Source organism: Molossus molossus, unplaced genomic scaffold (assembly GCF_014108415.1).
Source record: "Molossus molossus isolate mMolMol1 unplaced genomic scaffold, mMolMol1.p scaffold_m16_p_17, whole genome shotgun sequence".
Classification (NCBI taxonomy): Eukaryota; Metazoa; Chordata; class Mammalia; order Chiroptera; family Molossidae; genus Molossus; species Molossus molossus.
In genome coordinates, this window is record NW_023425352.1 from 71117081 (window position 1) to 71133805 (window position 16725).

The 16725-nt window shown below is 54.3% G+C and overlaps 1 protein-coding gene across 1 annotated transcript; it reads right to left on the reverse strand.

The window, feature by feature from the left end:
- Nucleotides 1–4013: 4013 nt before the first annotated feature.
- Nucleotides 4014–6900, reverse strand: FAM25A (family with sequence similarity 25 member A). The gene is made up of 3 exons (XM_036265849.1): nucleotides 6791–6900; nucleotides 5578–5640; nucleotides 4014–4202 (listed from the first exon to the last, which is right to left on the reverse strand). Exons 1-3 carry the CDS (start codon nucleotides 6861–6863, stop codon nucleotides 4069–4071), a joined length of 270 nt encoding a protein of 89 aa, XP_036121742.1. The 5' UTR covers nucleotides 6864–6900; the 3' UTR covers nucleotides 4014–4068.
- Between the last annotated feature and the right edge of the window lie 9825 nt (nucleotides 6901–16725).

Below are 16725 nucleotides of genomic sequence, written 5' to 3' on the forward strand. Positions count from 1 at the left end.
TCCCCATACTGGGAACCAAACCAGGAACTGTCAGTCCACGGGATGACACTCAATCCACTGAGCCACACCAGCCAGGCACTTTCTATTGCTTTTTTTTTAACCCTCACCCAAGGACATTGTTCCATCTATCTTCAGATAGAGTGGGAGGGAGGGAGGCAGAGAGAGAGAAACATTGATGCAAGAGAGACACATTGATTAGGTGCCTCCTCTATGACCCTGACCAGGGCCAGGGACCAAACTGCAACTGAGGTACGTGCCCTTGACCGAAATTGAACCCGAGACTCCTCAGTCTGCAGGTGGACATTTTAACCACTGAGCCAAACCAGCCAGGGCTCTATTGTTGTTTTTTTAAATCCTCACCCGAGGATATTTTTCCATTTATCATCAGATAAAGTGTGAGTGGGAGAGAGAAAAAAAAACAGCAATGCAAGAAAGACACACTAACTGGTCGCCTCCCCAACGACCCGACCAGGCCTGGGGACAAACAGCCACTGAGGTGTGTGCCCTTGACTGGAATTGAACCCACAACTCCTCGGTCTGTTGGTGGACATTCTAACTGCAGAGCCAAACCAGCCAGGGCTCTCTTGCTTTTTATAACGCATTTAGAATTTCTCTGAGTTTGATCTCATGCCCCTCATTGCACAACACATGCAGTCGAGAGAAAATGAGAGACGAAGTCCTTAGTCCAGAATAGCACACAGCAAGGGAACGTGGATACTGCTTCTCCAACTCCGTGGGGGAAGGCACAGTTTTGTTTTTTCGTTTCTTAATCTAATTCATCATGTATGTCATCCTACATCTTTTTTTTTTCCATCCTCACCCGAGGACATTCTTTCGTTTTTTATGCAGATAGAGTGGGAGGGAGAGAGAGGAAGAAAGACAGAGAAACATTGACCATTGACGTGAAAGGGAGACATTGAGTGGTCGCCACCCCCACGACCCAACCAGGGAGGGGGACAAACCGCAACAGAGGTACGTGCCCTTAGCGGGAACCCAACCCAAGTCTCTCTGGACCGCAGGCCAACACTCCAACCGCTGAGCCAAACCGGCCAGGGCTGGTCCTACTTCTTGTTACTAGTTCACGTACAACTTGCCACACAAGTTCAACAACCTGAGCTGCCCTATACCCTGTTGAAGAAGAATGGTCAACTGATCACACTCCTCCAGGTCCAGACAGTGTCTAGGTGTATTTACATGCAACAAAGTAAGTTTCTTGACTTACCTTGTTGCCAACTGTAACAAAGTTTGCAAACCAGCAAGCTTTGAGCATCACTTAAGTAGGAAACAACCTTGAATATGTTAGTAGGTACCCTACAGGACCATGTTATAAAATATATCTGGCCCTGGCCGGTTTGGCTCAGCGGTTAGAGCGTCGGCCTGCGGTCCTGAGAGACCCGGGTTCGGTTCCTGCTAGGGGCATGTACCTCAGTTGCAGTTTGTCCCCGGCCCTGGTCGGTCGTGCGGGTGGCAGCCACTCGATGTGTCCCTTCACATCGATGTTTCTCTCTCTCTCTCTGTTCCTCTCTCTCCCTCCCACTCTATCTGAGCAAAGAATAGAAAAATGTCCTCAGGTGAGGATAAAAAATTTAATTAATTAATTTTAAAAAAATAAAAATAAAATATGTCTGTATGGCCCTGGCTGGTTTTGCTCAGTGGTTAGAGCGTCAGCCCTTGGACCCAAGGGTTGCAGGTTTGATTCCTGGTGAAGGGCATGTACCTGGGTTGCAGGTTCAATCCCTAGCCCTGGTCCAGGTTGTGCAGGAGGCAACCAATCGATGTGTCTCTCTCACATCGATCTTTCTTTCTCTTTCTCTCTCTCCCTCCCTCCCAGTCTATCTAAAAAGATAAATGGAAAAACATCCTCGAGTGAGGATTAACAAATATATATTTGTTCTATACTGGTTTTCTCTTAAGTTCCAGCATCATGGAACAATGGAATGTAGAAAATGAAGATTCCTCATATTCTCACCGGCACACAGAGCTGAGCACTGTTCATGTTTGCTATATGTATGGTACTAGATCTTTAAAATCTTTATACAATCATGTGTTTGCTTTGCTTTGGAAAAATGAACTTACTCTATGTATGTGCTTCATATCTTGTTATTTGGCTTGTTCCCATATATGTACATTTCTTCATCCTTGACAGCCATGGTGTTCTGTTTCACACACAAGCAGATTGGTGGCCACCTAGACACAGGTCGCGCTTTCTCAGCTGACACTGCAATACCCGAGGAGTGGCGACGTCCTCTCTACATTGTATCTCCAACTTGCCACCCAAGTGACTTATGATGAGCATTTTAGGGTGTTTCCTTTCTCTTGCTGCTACAGACATGTCTCGATGAACCCGTGCTGCCCTTGGGACGCTGCATGTCCCTGTGCTCGCCTGGAGAGAAAAGCCTGCTAAGAAGAGGGGATCGGTCTGCACGGCCGCCACAATGCTCTCATCCTCTCGAGAGGAGCTTTGGGTTGGGGGACTTCGAAAGTCTTCAGAAATCAAACCGACACTAAGTGCAGATAAAGCCGGGCAGAAGGGGTGAAGCCAGGACGTTAGACACCTGGGCTTCAGAGACGTGTGCAGCCGAGTCCAAAGCCAGAAATACGGTGAGCAACGGACTTGTTGTTGTTGTTTTAATCCTCACCTGAGGACATTTTTCTATTTATCACCGGACAGAGTGGGAGGGAGGGAGAGAGAAACATCGATGTGAGAAGGACACATCGACTGGTTGCCTCCCGCATGGCCCAACCAGGGCCGGGGATGAACTACAACCGAGGCAGGTGCCCTTGACTAGAATCGAACCCACGACTCTTTGGTCTGCAGGCCAATGCTCTAACCGCTGAGCCAAACCAGCCAGGGCAACTAACTTGTTCTTTATTTTATTATTTTTATTTATTTATTTTAATCCTCATTTGAGGACATTTTTGCATTTATCTTCAGATAGAGCGGGGGGTCGGGGAGAGAGAAACATCGACGTGGGAGAGACACATTGAGTGGTTGCCACCTACAAGACCCTAATCAGGACCGGGGACAAACTGCAACCACGGTACATGCCCTTAGTGGGAACCGCACCCAGCTCTCTCTGGTCTGCAGGCCGACGCTCTAACTGCTGAGCCAGACTGACCAGGGCCTAACTTGTTCTTTAAAACACCTTTTCTTCTAATTTCCTCTAAGAACAACTTACTTTCAGCAAGGTAAATAAGCAAGGCCATATCTTGACAAATCATTTCCTTTATAAAAACCCAGTGTTGTCCTGGCCGGTTTGGCTCAGCGGTTAGAGCGTCGGCCTGCAGTCCAGAGAGACCCGGGTTCGGTTCCCAACAAGGGACGTACCTCGGTTGCAGTTTGTCCCCGGCCCAGTTGGGTCGTGTGGGTGGCAGCCACTCGATGTGTCTCTCTCACATCGATGTTTCTCTCTCTCTCTCTCTCCCCCTCCCGCTCTACATGAAGATCAATGCAAACATGTCCTCGAGGAAGAATCTAAACAAAACAACACAAAACCAATGTTAAGCTAAATGCTGCTTAAATGTACATTTACCCTTCATGGTCCTGACTCACTCGTGGACAGAAGGAGAGACGTATTCTGCCCACCACCCCCCTTAGGCCTGACACGCCCGTGGGAGGGGAGAGCCGGCAGCAGCCCCGACAGCCAGTAAGAGCGCGAAGCATCTCAGGCCATCGGGGCCTGTCCAGCTAACCCTGGACCCGGGGGATCTTCCCGACCCCCGAGGAACAGTTCAAGGAAAACGGAAGGCTGTGCAGGCTGACTTACGGCCCTCCCGTGGGGTGCCCTGAGCACGGAGTGTCGGAGAGCTACACAGTTTCTGGGGAAACAATCTTCTAAGAAATGTAGCCCAGACACTAGCAATCCTTACGGGGTCCCTGCTGAGATGAGAAATCTTTGTGTGAAAGCAGCACCTCCTGCTCATCGGGGCCTAGCAACCCCCACGGTGTCGGGGGGTCGTCAGGGACAGGACTCCGCTTCCACCCGAACAGAGCAAGCCCAGGCCACAGCGCACACGATTCACAGCTTTTTATTGAGATTCAGGAAGAGCCTCCCGGCGGCCACAGGCTCACTGTCCCAGTCTACCCAGGCCTTCCGCCGCGTGGGTGACCGCACTTGTGACCGTGTTGGTCACCGTCTCGGTGACTTCCTTTACGACTTTGTCTCCTTTCTCCTGGGCCTTCTTGAAGGCTTCTGAGATGGCTGTCAGGGGGAGAGAATGATGTCTGGGTGAGCAAAGTAAACACTTGAAGCCCCTTGCTGAGCTGGTGTCACCTGGAGGGGCCTGAGGGATGTGGCATCTTCTGGTCGTGCCTGGGGGAGCCCGGGGGTGGGGGCCTGAGGGATGTGGCATCTTCTGGTCGTGCCTGGGGGAGACTGGGGGTGTGGGCCTGAGGGATGTGGCATCTTCTGGTCGTGCCTGGGGGAGCCCGGGGGTGGGGGCCTGAGGGATGTGGCATCTTCTGGTCCTGCCTGGGGGAGCCCGGGGGTGGGGGCCTGAGGGATGTGGCATCTTCTGGTCCTGCCTGGGGGAGCCCGGGGGTGGGGGCCTGAGGGATGTGGCATCTTCTGGTCGTGCCTGGGGGAACCCGGGGGTGGGGGCCTGAGGGATGTGGCATCTTCTGGTCGTGCCTGGGGGAGCCCGGGGGTGGGGGCCTGAGGGATGTGGCATCTTCTGGTCGTGCCTGGGGGAGCCCGGGGGTGGGGGCCTGAGGGATGTGGCATCTTCTGGTTGTGCCGGGGGGAGCCTGGGGGTGGGGGCCTGAGGGATGTGGCATCTTCTGGTCGTGCCTGGGGGAGCCTGGGGGTGGGGGCCTGAGGGATGTGGCATCTTCTGGTTGTGCCGGTGGGGGGGTCCCGGGGGTGGGGCCTGAGCTCCTAAGGCTGCCTTCAGATCTGGTTTTATTTCCCAAACGACTCGCGTGTACCTTCTTCAGTGGCGAGTGGGGCTGAGGACCGGCCCGTGGCGGTCCTGCCCACTCGTGCATTTTCCCGGGACCTGCCTGCCACCCCTGCTGACCAGTAGCTACTGGGTGGTCATTGCCACTGCAGGTGTCCCCTCAGTCTGTGTTCTGCTTTCGGCTTGGCATACCACCTTTTACTGTGGAAACTTTGAGCTATCACACTGTCAGGTTTCCCCAGCCTCTCCTTCGTGGTCAGGGGTTCTGTCATAGTCAAGAGGCCTCCCAGGCTGCGATTACACTGTCATCTCCTGTCGCTCCTGAAATGGGCTGATAACGTCATGTACTGTCCGGAAGTCCTTGGTTCGTCTGCAGGCTGCTCTGCGTCAGGAGCGAGGTGCCCTTCCACATGGCCATGCCCACAGCACGCACACTCGGGGAGGTGTGTGTGGATGTGAGTGCGCAGCGTCAGTCTTCAGGGTTGCGTCCCAGCGCGCCGCCAGTGTTTTGTGACAGGCTTTTAGTGCTCTGCAGAGGCCTGTCTGGCCGGACAGTCTGCCCCGTGGCCTCAGATAGTGAGATAATTGCATGTCATCTGAAGGTGCGACAACTGGGTCAGGGGTGGGCCTGGTAAGTCACAGAACCAGCTGTCTCAGCACACCCCCCCCCCCCCGTACCTTTCTCTCCAGCCTCCTTGGCGTGCTCCACCACCTCCTTCACCACGCCCTCCACGACATGGACTGCGAAGGAGACAAGCCAGCGTGAGCACAGGGCCAGCCAGCTCCGCACCGCGGGCTCCGACAGCTCTGGGTGCTGCCTTCGCCCAGTCAGGCTAGCTCGAGGGAAGGACGCCCAGCTTGGTCCTCGAGGAGGAGGCTGGGGGCGAGGGCAGACAAGGGCACAGGGCCCTCCATGCCCTTCTCCGGGCACGGCCTGGAATGCCAACCAGCAGGCCTCCCAGCAGCTGGGAACCTGTGCCAGGGCTGAGCCTGTTTCCCAGGTCACCACGCCCCGGGGTGCTGCTCCCCTGCCTCAAGCCTGGAAGCCGCAGCCTCCTCGGCAGAACCAGTTCCCCAGCCGGAGGCTCCGCTCACGTCGGGGTGTCTGACGCAGAGTGGCAGCCTGCCCAGACTGGAAGAGCTGGGGTCAGGAGAGCCCCCTGCACTGCGTGGTCCGCTCGTGGGGGCGCAGAGGGCCAGAGGAGGAGGGAAGGGGTCCCTGCCAGCAGCAGAGTTAGCCAGCGACACAGACTTGTTGGCAGCCATTTAGAAAGAGAACAGCAGGCTTGAATCCCAGACACGTGGGGCCTGGATCCGCCTCCCCAAGTATAGCTGCTGCCGTCTGCCTGTGAAAAGGGGCTTCTGGGGACTTTGAAGACATTGAAAATGTCCTCTGTGTAGACCCCAGAGGCTGACTTTGAACAGAATCAGACTCGGTGGTTTCTTAATAGAGGAGTCTTTGGAGCTGTCCAGTTACGGTAAAAATACCATCCCGTCTTCCTTCTGCTGTGCGGGGTGTTCCAAACGGGCTGTGGGCACGGGGCGGGCTCCCGGGCTCCCAGAGGGGAGGATTCCGACACCAGCTGCTCACAGGACACCTGGCTCCCCTCCACGCCCCAGCCCCAGCCCCAGCCCCTCTGAGATGGCCTCCCTCCTGCCCTCGGCCACAGAATGAGGGCGCTTGGGGCATGGACCCCCCTCGCTCACCCCACGCTGACCTCCCCAGCTCTGCACCCCCCACCCTGTCCTTGTGGTGCTGATTGCCCGGAGCCCCTCCTGGGCCCAGGCCTGCCCCGAACCTGCGGGATCCACTTCCGACAGGCCCAGTCAGGGGGTCCCCAACCCCCAGCCCGAGGACAACGGCCGGGGGAAAGGAGCCTCAGGTCCTCACCAGCTTCCTCGGTGGCCTTCTCGGTCCGGTGGGCCAGGCCCTCAGCAGCCAGCTTCCCCAGGCCTCCCAGCATCGTGCAGACAGACAGGTGACAGGTGAGGACGGAGCAGGATGCGGGGCCCGGGCCAGCGTGCTTTTATAGCTGCCTCCGGTGGCTGGCGGGGCTCTGGGGCGCTGCCCTCACCCCGCAGAGGAGGAGGTCATCTGTGAGTCAGCGAGGCGTTGGCGGGAGGAAAGGCTGGGTGGGGCCACCCTAGCACCCCGGCTGTGGCGCTGCCCCTCTGGCGGCGCGAGGTCCCCATCCCCTATGCTCTGGGACCCTGTGAGGGGCAGGGACAGGGACAGGACCAAAACAGGACAAAAAGGCCAGTTCTGGGACACACTGCCCCCCAAGGCAGAGGCCGAGTGCCCTGTGGAATAAGAGACAGTTGGGGACGGCACCCTGCCTGCCCCCCAGCTTCAAGATCGCCACAGCCTGGACATAGGTGTGTGGCCAGACAGGGCCAAAGACTTCAGCCTGCTGTCCAGGGTCCCCACGGTGGCCTGCCAGAGCTTTGGGGATCCTGTGGGCCTATGGACCGGTGTGATCCCTTAGGCCAAAAACACAGGTGGCGTGGAGACCACTGCCTTCCCCATTCCCCAAACCTCCTCCTCTGAGGGCAGGTGGGGTCCGGGGGTGCCAGCAAGGCAGAGGAGGACACGCCGAAGGGTTTGTTCACGCTCACGGGAGAATGTGAGTGGCCCAGCGCCGGGCAGCCAGCACCTGAGGGGACCTGGCCCTCCCTGCCCCTTGGGGCCTGTCTCTTGGGAGGCCCTGTGAGGTCAGCAGTGCCCCCGGGAGGCCTACAGGGTACAAGGAGGACTCCACCACCCCCTGGGCGGTGCTCGTGTCCCCGGCCAGAACCAGGAAGCTGACCCGCGGCCTCTGGTGCCTCCCCAGTCACGCTCGGCAGAGAGATGCCCAAGCCCGTGCCACGTGCCGCTCCTCTTAGTCAATAGCTCATCCTGAGCCTCAGTTTCCTCATCTACGGAATGAGGACAGCCCTGCCCTTCTGGCCACTCACTGGTGGTTGTTGTTGGGATCACGCATGCTCGTGGCCACTGCTGCCCCTTGCCCTCGTCACCGCTGTGCCATCGGTAGTGAGCCCTGACCAGCCAGTGGGTGGCCAAGGAGTGCTGAGGGGAGGGGCTGCCAGGGCGCTGAGGGATTTGACTCCACCGGGCGGAGTCATGGAGGGAAGGAGGGTCCTTCCAGTCCCTGTTCATGCGGGTCCGGCCTGGGCAGGATCCCCTGTGACGGCCCGCATCCCTCAGAGCTGACCCCAGGCCTTCACAGCCTGGGCCCTGCAGGGCGAGGCCCTCCCACACTCCTGAGTGGCATTGGGAGGCCCCGGTGGTGGTCAGCCTCCCTGGGTGGGCAGTGGGCACAGGTGTGCCATCCGCATCTGGCAGGAGTGGTTGACAATTTGGAGAGGTCTCCTTAAGACAAAGAATATGAGACTACTCCTCTTGCAAGTCTTACAGACAGGGTGGGGCAAAGTGGGGTTCTGGGTGTTCCTGCGGAAGATAATACAGTTGTTAATCAATACTAACCCAAGAATACACTCTGCTCCTCCTATCCCGGCTGTAACCTCCGTGGCCCACCCTGGGCGCGATGACCCTGGACTCAGGGGCCGTGGGGTGCAAGCGGTTCTGATGCCTGTTCCCGCCGAGTTACAGCGAAATACCAGGGTGTCCTGCTCAGGGCGCCGCCGCAAGGGTGGGGACCTATGGGACACGGCTGGTGGGCGCTGGGCTGAGAGACCCCCGGCGCGCCCCGGGCCCAGCACAGCCCCTCTCCTCTCTCCTCTGAGGTTGTGCCCCCGCCCCCCCGCAGGTGCCCGTCTGCTGCAGGGTGACCCGTCCTCTCTTCTCTGAGGTTGTGCCCCCCCCCCCCGCAGGTGCCCGTCTGCTGCAGGGTGACCCGTCCTCTCTCCTCTGAGGTTGTGCCCCCTCCCCCGCAGGTGCCCGTCTGCTGCAGGGTGACCCGTTCCCACCAGCCCCACCCCGAGATGCTCCCCACAGGGCCCTCTCCGCGGGAGCTCAGCTCCTCGCCAGGCCCGCGTCAGGACTGGCCACCCAGCAGAACTCTGACCGCAGTGCCGGCCCAGAGCGGCCCCACGACGGCTTACAGGGCACCGCCGCTCCCCTCGCCCGCCTGGGGGCGACCCTGCTGCTCCGTTCCCGTGAGCACCCGACTCCAGTCACCGCGCACCGCGGCAGATCCCCGGGCTAGGCTGCGTCCAAACACAGACCCCAAGCCCCAAGAGGGAGACAGCCAGAGGCCTCGACAGGCTGCGCTGCCGGGGACCAGACGCCGGTCCCAGCCCACGTGGCCTTCCAGCTCCCACGCGACCAGCCACCTGTCCTCTCTGCCCAGCCACGGCTCCCCAAGGGTGGGCTCCTTTCGCTAGAGAACCGGAAACAGGCAAGACTCTCCCACCCGGGGCTGGATGCTTGGCAGCTCCCACAAGGAATAACGTGACCTGCCCGCACACCTAACACTAATACAAAGTAACATTGCATGTAAGGTCACTGAAAAATAAAATTGAAAATTAAAAATAAAAACACTGCCCGCCTGGATGACATGGAGAATGACTCAGGTGGGCACCACCCCGTCTTGGAAAAGGCCTGGCCCGGGCTGGGCCCCAGTGAGGCAGCCCGTGAACCCAGGCCCAGCCAGTCCTGAGTCAGAAGGTCAAGTCCAGCCCGTGGGGCAGGGAGAATCAGGCCCTGACAGGAGCCAACTAATTCTCCGAGTGGAATTTGCACAACAACCCCTTGGCCTGCATCATCAAGTCAAGGAGAGACCATTTTCCAAATAGCAATTCGCCGACTTAGCAATGACCGGTTCCGGAAACAGCTGTTTGTGTGAAGTGCTTAAGGGCTTAGGGCTGCCTTGCGTCTGAAGCATGGCGGCTTCTCGTGGGTTCGACCCGGAGGTGCCATGAATGTCCCGAGCTTCACGACTGTCCATCCTGCTGATGCTTCTCCCGCTTCTGCCTCGTGGGTTTGAGCTCACAGTACATCACGAGCCCACATCTCCGGCACACACGGACCCTCTCCGCCTCCGGGGAGCCGGACCGACTCCTGGGGACTTGGTGTGACAGTCAGCAAAAAAGGGCTTCCCCAGCCGGTCAGCACCCACACGCCCATGGGTGTCGGTCCGGTTCCTGGGGAAATCAGAGGGCGCATCAAGGTGTATCTGAGGACAGGGACTGTTTGCCCAGGTGTGGACAAAGGGATCTGATGTAGGGTGTCGAGGGGCCCAGAGACCAGCTGTAGTGGGGGTTGTGATGTCCCTGGACCTGGAGGGGCAGGGGAGGGGCTGCACAGACCCTGAAGACAGCTGTGCCTATGGGAGAGGGTCATTGGACAGGGACTGCAGCGATCGGTGGGGGGACACGACCACTGCCACTCGGGTCCAGCAAGGGGAGCAGGTGTACCTACCTCTCCTCTCCCCCTGGAGCAGCTCCTCATCCCCCATGGGCTGAACCCGTGGCTGTGGCTGAGGGAGCCTGGGCCACGCAGCTCCAGAGAGGAGGTTCCCCGGGCGAGGGGCAGCCCGTGGACAGTGGGTGTGGGTTTTCTGCACGTGGAGAATACAGCTGAGCCAGCCAGACCTCCAGGCCTGGGACAATGGGCAGTGGCTTCATTCTATGCGGTCTCGCGGTCTCGCTTCTCCTGCTTGGAACTGAGCCAGCTTGGCTCAGCGGCTGGAGCGCCGGCTCTAACCGCTGAGTCACTGGGTCAAGGTGGTCTCTGCCAGTTACTATTGTTCTCTTACAATTAATAAACTTACTATAGTAAAGTGACTGTTTTTCTCTTATACTTAATAAACATCTAAGGAGAGATACTTGGAGACTATGCAAATTCTGTTTCTCTTCAAACTTAAATTTTTAGTTGTGGTAAAATACACATGACATAAACTTTAGCATCTTAACTATGTTGAAGTGTACAGTTAAGTAGTGTTAAATATTCACCTTGTTATTTAACTAATCTCTAGACTTTTTTCACTTTGCAAAATTGAAACTCTGGACCCATTAAGTAACTCCCCGAGGCCCCTTCTCCAGCCCCCGGCCACCACCATCCTGCTTCTGTCCCCACAGCCTGACTGTTCAGAGACCTCACAGAAGTGGGACCACACGGGATTTGTCGTTTTGTAATCGGCTTATTTCCCCTCGCACGACTTTCCCAGGGCTCACCCACGTGACTGCACGTCAACAGTCCCTTCCTTCTGAAGGCCGAACCAATTCCACTTTGTATGTACACCCCACATTCTGTCTGCCCATTCATCCCTCAGCGGACACTTGCGTTACTTTTACTTTGGCTATTGTGAGTGGTCCTGTCGTGAACACGGCTCACAAACATTTTTTCCGAGACTCTGCTTTCCGAGACTCTTCCGAGTGTATACCAGCGTGCTGTTGCTGGGCGTGGGCCGCTCTGTCTTTCACTTTCTGAGGGGCTGCCGCACCGCTTTGCATACGGCGGCCTCATCCCACACGCCCACCGGCGTGCACAGAGGCTCCAGCCCCTCCACGCCCTCACCAGCTCCTTGCACTTCTGTCTGGTTTATGGCAGCCATCCTAAGGGTGTAAGGTGGCATCTCATTGCTGTTTTGATTGGCGCTCCCCTAATGACTGGTGATGTTGAACATCTTTGTTTATTTTTCTTTCTTTCTTTCTTTTTTTGTCTTCACCCAAGGACATTTTTCCAGTTTTTGTTCAGATAGAGTAGGAAGGAGAGAGAAGTAGAGAGAGAGACAAACATCGACATGAAAGGGACACATCGAGTGGCTGCCTCCCACAGGACCCAACCGGGCCAGGGACAAACCGCAACCGAGGTCCGTGCCCTTAGCGGGAACCGAACCACAGGCCGACACTCCAACTGCTGAGCCAAACCGGCCAGGGCTATTTTTATTTCTGTTCTAGAGAGAGGAATGGAGCAAGAGAAACATCAATGAGAGAGAAACATCGAACCTCCTGCACGACCTCGAACCCAGGTATGTGCCCTGACCTGGAATCAAACCAGTGTCCTCTTGGTGCCTGGGTCAACGCTCAACCACTGAGCCACACCGGCCAGGCTTGAACATCTTCTTATATGCACATCAGGCATTTACATATCATATTTGAAGAGCTATTAATTCAAGCACTTTATCGATTTAATTGGATTCTTGTTTTAAAGAATTGTTGTGGGAGTCCATTAGATGCTCTGGGTATGAACTCCTGTTCAGATAGGGCTTGCAGATTATTTCCCCCGGTCCGTAGGGTGCCTTTCCACTTGTTGGCTGTGTCCTTTGTGGTCCAACGTACCTGGGTCTGTCGTGGCTGCCTTCAGTGTCACGGAAAGAAGTCACTGTCACATCCACGGCCACCGAGCTTCGTCCCTGCGCTTTCTTCCTAAAGCTTCACAGTTCTAGGTCTTAACATTTGTAGGCTTTTCAAATCTATCTTGAGCTAATTTTTGTATATGGTACAAGGTAAGGGTTCAACTTCACTCTTTTTACATGTAAATATCCAGTTTTCCCAAAACGGTTGTTTTAAAAAGTGTCCTTTTTCCCATTGAATGGTCTCAGCAGCCTTGTCAAAACTCCTTCACCCTCTCCTCAGACTTGCACACCGATCTCAGCGTCCCATTCCTCAGTGAGCCCGGTGGTGACTCACTATCTCCCGTGTTCTTCCACATTGTTTAATTAATTAGAATTGTACAGCAGAGTTGCCCCTTCTTCACATTTATTTAATCCATCAGTTGCTCATATCCCTATGGGTTCATGAATAGAATATTTATGTTGTTCTGTGAGTGAGAGCCCAACACTATCATCATTTATTTGTTGCTCAAATCAATCCAGCTTTGGCATTAGGAACGCTTGCAGGCTGGCTCTGGGGTCTTTCAGTAAACCTGCATCTTCACTTTCTGTCTATCATCCGTCTTGTCTGTTTTAGCATTTCCTTGCTTTCTGGCATTGCAAGGATATTCCAGGCTGAGCCTGTATTTTCCCCTCCTTGGCCCAACAATCCACGCACGACCTCTCCTTGGAGCCTTTGCTCCTTCTGCATTGCTCCAATGAGCTCTGAGCAGATGGATCTAGAAGTATATGCATGTGTTTGCTAACTTTTCACACACACGCATGTATTTCTGTAGCTATCAGTACTTATAACTAAACACCATGAGTGTGCATTGATACTTCAGATTTCAGTCTAACACCACAGGCTTCATTTTCGTGTTTCCCATTTCTTATTTGTAATTTCTTTCTCCAAAAATTACTATCTATATCTACCTATGCATTTGATTCTAGTTCTGCTTTCCACGGTTTCGGTTACCCGTGGCCAACCTTGGGTCTAAATATTAAATGGAAAATTCCAAAGATAAACAACTCTTAAGTTTTAAATTGTATGCTGATCTGAATGGGATGATGAAACCTTGTCCCAACCTGCTCCATCATGCTCGGACATGAGTCATCAATTTGTCTGGCGTACCCATGAAGAATATTGACCCTGATTCGTAATATGCCAGAGAGAAGCCCTGAGGTGCTTCTGCAGGTGAACAGAGTATACAGAGTTCGATACTCCCTGCTGCTGCAGGCATCGTGGAGAAGGGAGAATGTCGGAACATATTCTCCATGAGTAAGGGCAGTATGTACATTTTTTCTGAACTGCTAATCCACAGTCCTGTGAGAAACGCATTTAGTGGCTAGATTACAGAATGTATGTAGTTCTTTTTGTCTTTAGCTCTAGACAATACAGTCAATACAGTCATATGCCACATGATGACATTTCAATGACAAGCCACGTGTATGACGATGGTCCCATAAGATTATAATGAGCTGACAAATTGCTATTGCCTAGTGACCTCACAGCCATTACAACATCGATGTGTCTGTCACTCACGTGTTTTTGGTGATACTGGTGTAAACAACCCTCTACTGCCAGTCATCTAAAAACGTAGAAATTTAAAAAAAAAAAAAAAGCCCGGTTGGTGTGGCTCAGTGGTTCAGAGTCAACCCTGCACCAGGAGGTCGCCAATTCGATTCCCAGTCAGGGCCCATGCCCAGGTTGTGGGCCCGATCCCCAGTGGGGGGCATGCAGGAGGCGGCCAATCGATGTTCTCTCTCATTGAGAGAGAGAGAGAGAGAGAGAGAGAGAGAGAAGGGAGGAAGGGAGGGAGGGAGAAAAGAAACATCAATATCCACCTTACAGGTTTTGAGTACAGAGATAAACCATGTCTAGAGGGTACTCAGAGACAATTGGGGACTTGAAGGCTCTAAGCAGCTAGAACCCGCCCCCCAAAAAAGTATAGCATAGACAACACTGTATAGTACATAATACTTGACAATGATAACAACGACCGTGTTACTGGTTTATGTATTTATTATGCTGTACTGTTATAACTATTGTATTTATTTATTTTTATTCCTCACCTGAGGAAACTTTTTTCTACTTTTCATCAGATAGAGCCGGAGGGAGAGAGAAACATCCTTGTGATGGAGCCACATTGACTGGCTGCCACCCACACGCCCCGACCAGGGCCGGGGACAAGCTGCAACCGTGTCCTTGGCCGGAATCAAACCCGCGACTCTGGTCCGCGGGCCGACGCTCTAACTGCTGAACAACACTGGCCAGGGCTATTATTATTTTAGGGCGCACTCTTTCTCCTTGTGGAGAGGTCAGCTGTGAGCCCCGCGACCCCGGCAGCAGGCTGGGACCTCGCGCGTGTGGTCCTCGGTGGCATCGTGTTCCTGCTTCACCGAATCTCGGGCGTGTGGCTCAGAACAAGCCGTGCGGACTGTGCCCAGGAGCTGCAGGGGCAGCAGCCGTGTGCGGCGGGCTGTGCCATCGGGGGGCAGGTGCAGTCTGAGGTCCACACAACGATGACCTGGCCTAACGCCGCACCTCTCACGCCGACCCCGTCAGCGACAGGCATGTGACGACGCTGTTCGCCAAAGCTATTCAGACGTTCACTCCCCTCTGCCAGATGCTTTCGGTGCGTGGTCTATCGGGGTAAGTGACACATTGCTATAGTTCTCAAGTCAGAACGACGCAAAAACAAACAAAAAAACAAAGGGCCAATAAGCTCATGAAAAAAATGTTTTTATTGCTTCTTTAGAGAGAGGAAGGGAGAAGGAGAGAGAGAGAGAGAGAAATATCGGCCCATCGGCTGCCTCCTGCACGCCCCCTACTGAGAATCGAGCTCACAACCCCAGCATGTGCCCGGAACAGGAATCGAACCAGGACCTCTCAGTCCATGGGATGACGCTCAATCCACTGGGCCACATTGGCTGGGCTCCACTGATTTTTAGATAGAGTGGAGGGGAGGGAGGGGGAGAGAGAGAGGAACATCGATGTGAGGAAGACAGATTGATTGGTTGCCTTCTGCACGAGGCCAACCAGGACCAGGGATCGAATCTGGAACCCAGGTACATGCCCTTGACCAGGAATCAAACCCACAACCCTTCGGTCTGCGGGCCGACACTCAAACCGCTGAGCCAAAGCAGCCAGGGTTGTAGTTATTTCTGTTAAGGAGGACTTCCCTGGTGTCCGAACAGCCTCGAGTACCTGACCCTAGCCATCGCATACCCCACGGCCACAGGAGAAAGGACAGCTGTTCCAGGGCGATGCTCATGAAAACGGCGCAGGTTAGGCTGTCTCCGCAGATGTTGGATGTTAGCGATAACTGCATTTTTTAGTCATCTGTTAGCACTAAGCAAAACTGTTTTGCAAACAGTTTGCACTCTTATGATGAGACTGAGAAACTCTGTCCAACATATTTTAGTTTTGCTTGTAAACTGTGAAGCATTCCCAAACTATTTTAGAGGAATTGATACTGCTGGCAAAAGAAAATGTGCAGTTACACATTTGCTTGTTACAGTTTCTTCTCTGTATAACCTTATTTTAGAGAGAGCTGATGGAAAGCATTATGGGATTCGAGATTTTACAGCTGTGTTTGCTGTGTGAGCTTAGGGTTTCCATTCTGGAGCGAGTTGTTTTTGGTGTTCTGAACAGCAGAGCCTGCCGGGTTGGGCAGAGAGAGACAGAGACAGACAGAGAGACAGGGACAGAGAGATAGAGAGAGACAGAAAGAGAGACAGACAGAGAGACAGAGAGACACAGAGAGAGACAGACAGAGAGACAGAGAGAGAGACAGACAGAGAGACAGGGACAGAGAGATAGAGAGAGACAGAAAGAGAGACAGACAGACAGAGAGACACAGAGAGAGACAGACAGAGAGACACAGAGAGAGACAGACAGAGACAGAGACAGAGACAGAGAGAGAGATAGAGAGACAGACAGAGAGAGAGATAGAGAGAGACACAGAGAGAGACAGACAGAGACACAGAGAGAGACAGACAGAGAGAGAGAAAGAATGAACATGAAAATGATTACTGAGCATGAATTAAATTCTAACATGCAGTGTTTTTGTTGTTGTTTTTAATCCTTACCCGAGGATACTTTTCTATTGATCTTCAGATAGAGTGAGAGGAGGGAGAGAGAGAGAGAAACATCTGTGTCAGAGACACACATTGATTGGTTGTCTCCCACAGAACTCCAACCACTGCCAGGGACGAACCACAGCCGAAGTACGTGTCCTTGACCGGAATCGAACCTGCGACTCTTTGGTCCGCAGGCCGATGCTCCAACCACTGAGCCAAACCAGCCAGGGCCATGTGCAGTGTTTTAAAAGGACACGTAACAGAGCGTTAGTGTGTGGTGTGCGCAGGAGGACGGAAAACAGAAATACCAGAATTCTCGGATAAGGTGGCAGACAGCAGGACTGAGCGGAATAGGGACTCACGTGACTCAGGGATAAAGTAGAAGAATAAAGAGAAAACAAGCCCATGTAGAAATGAAGACTAGACACAAGGAGCCACCGTAGGTGCCCATAGAACAGAAGTGGGGGGG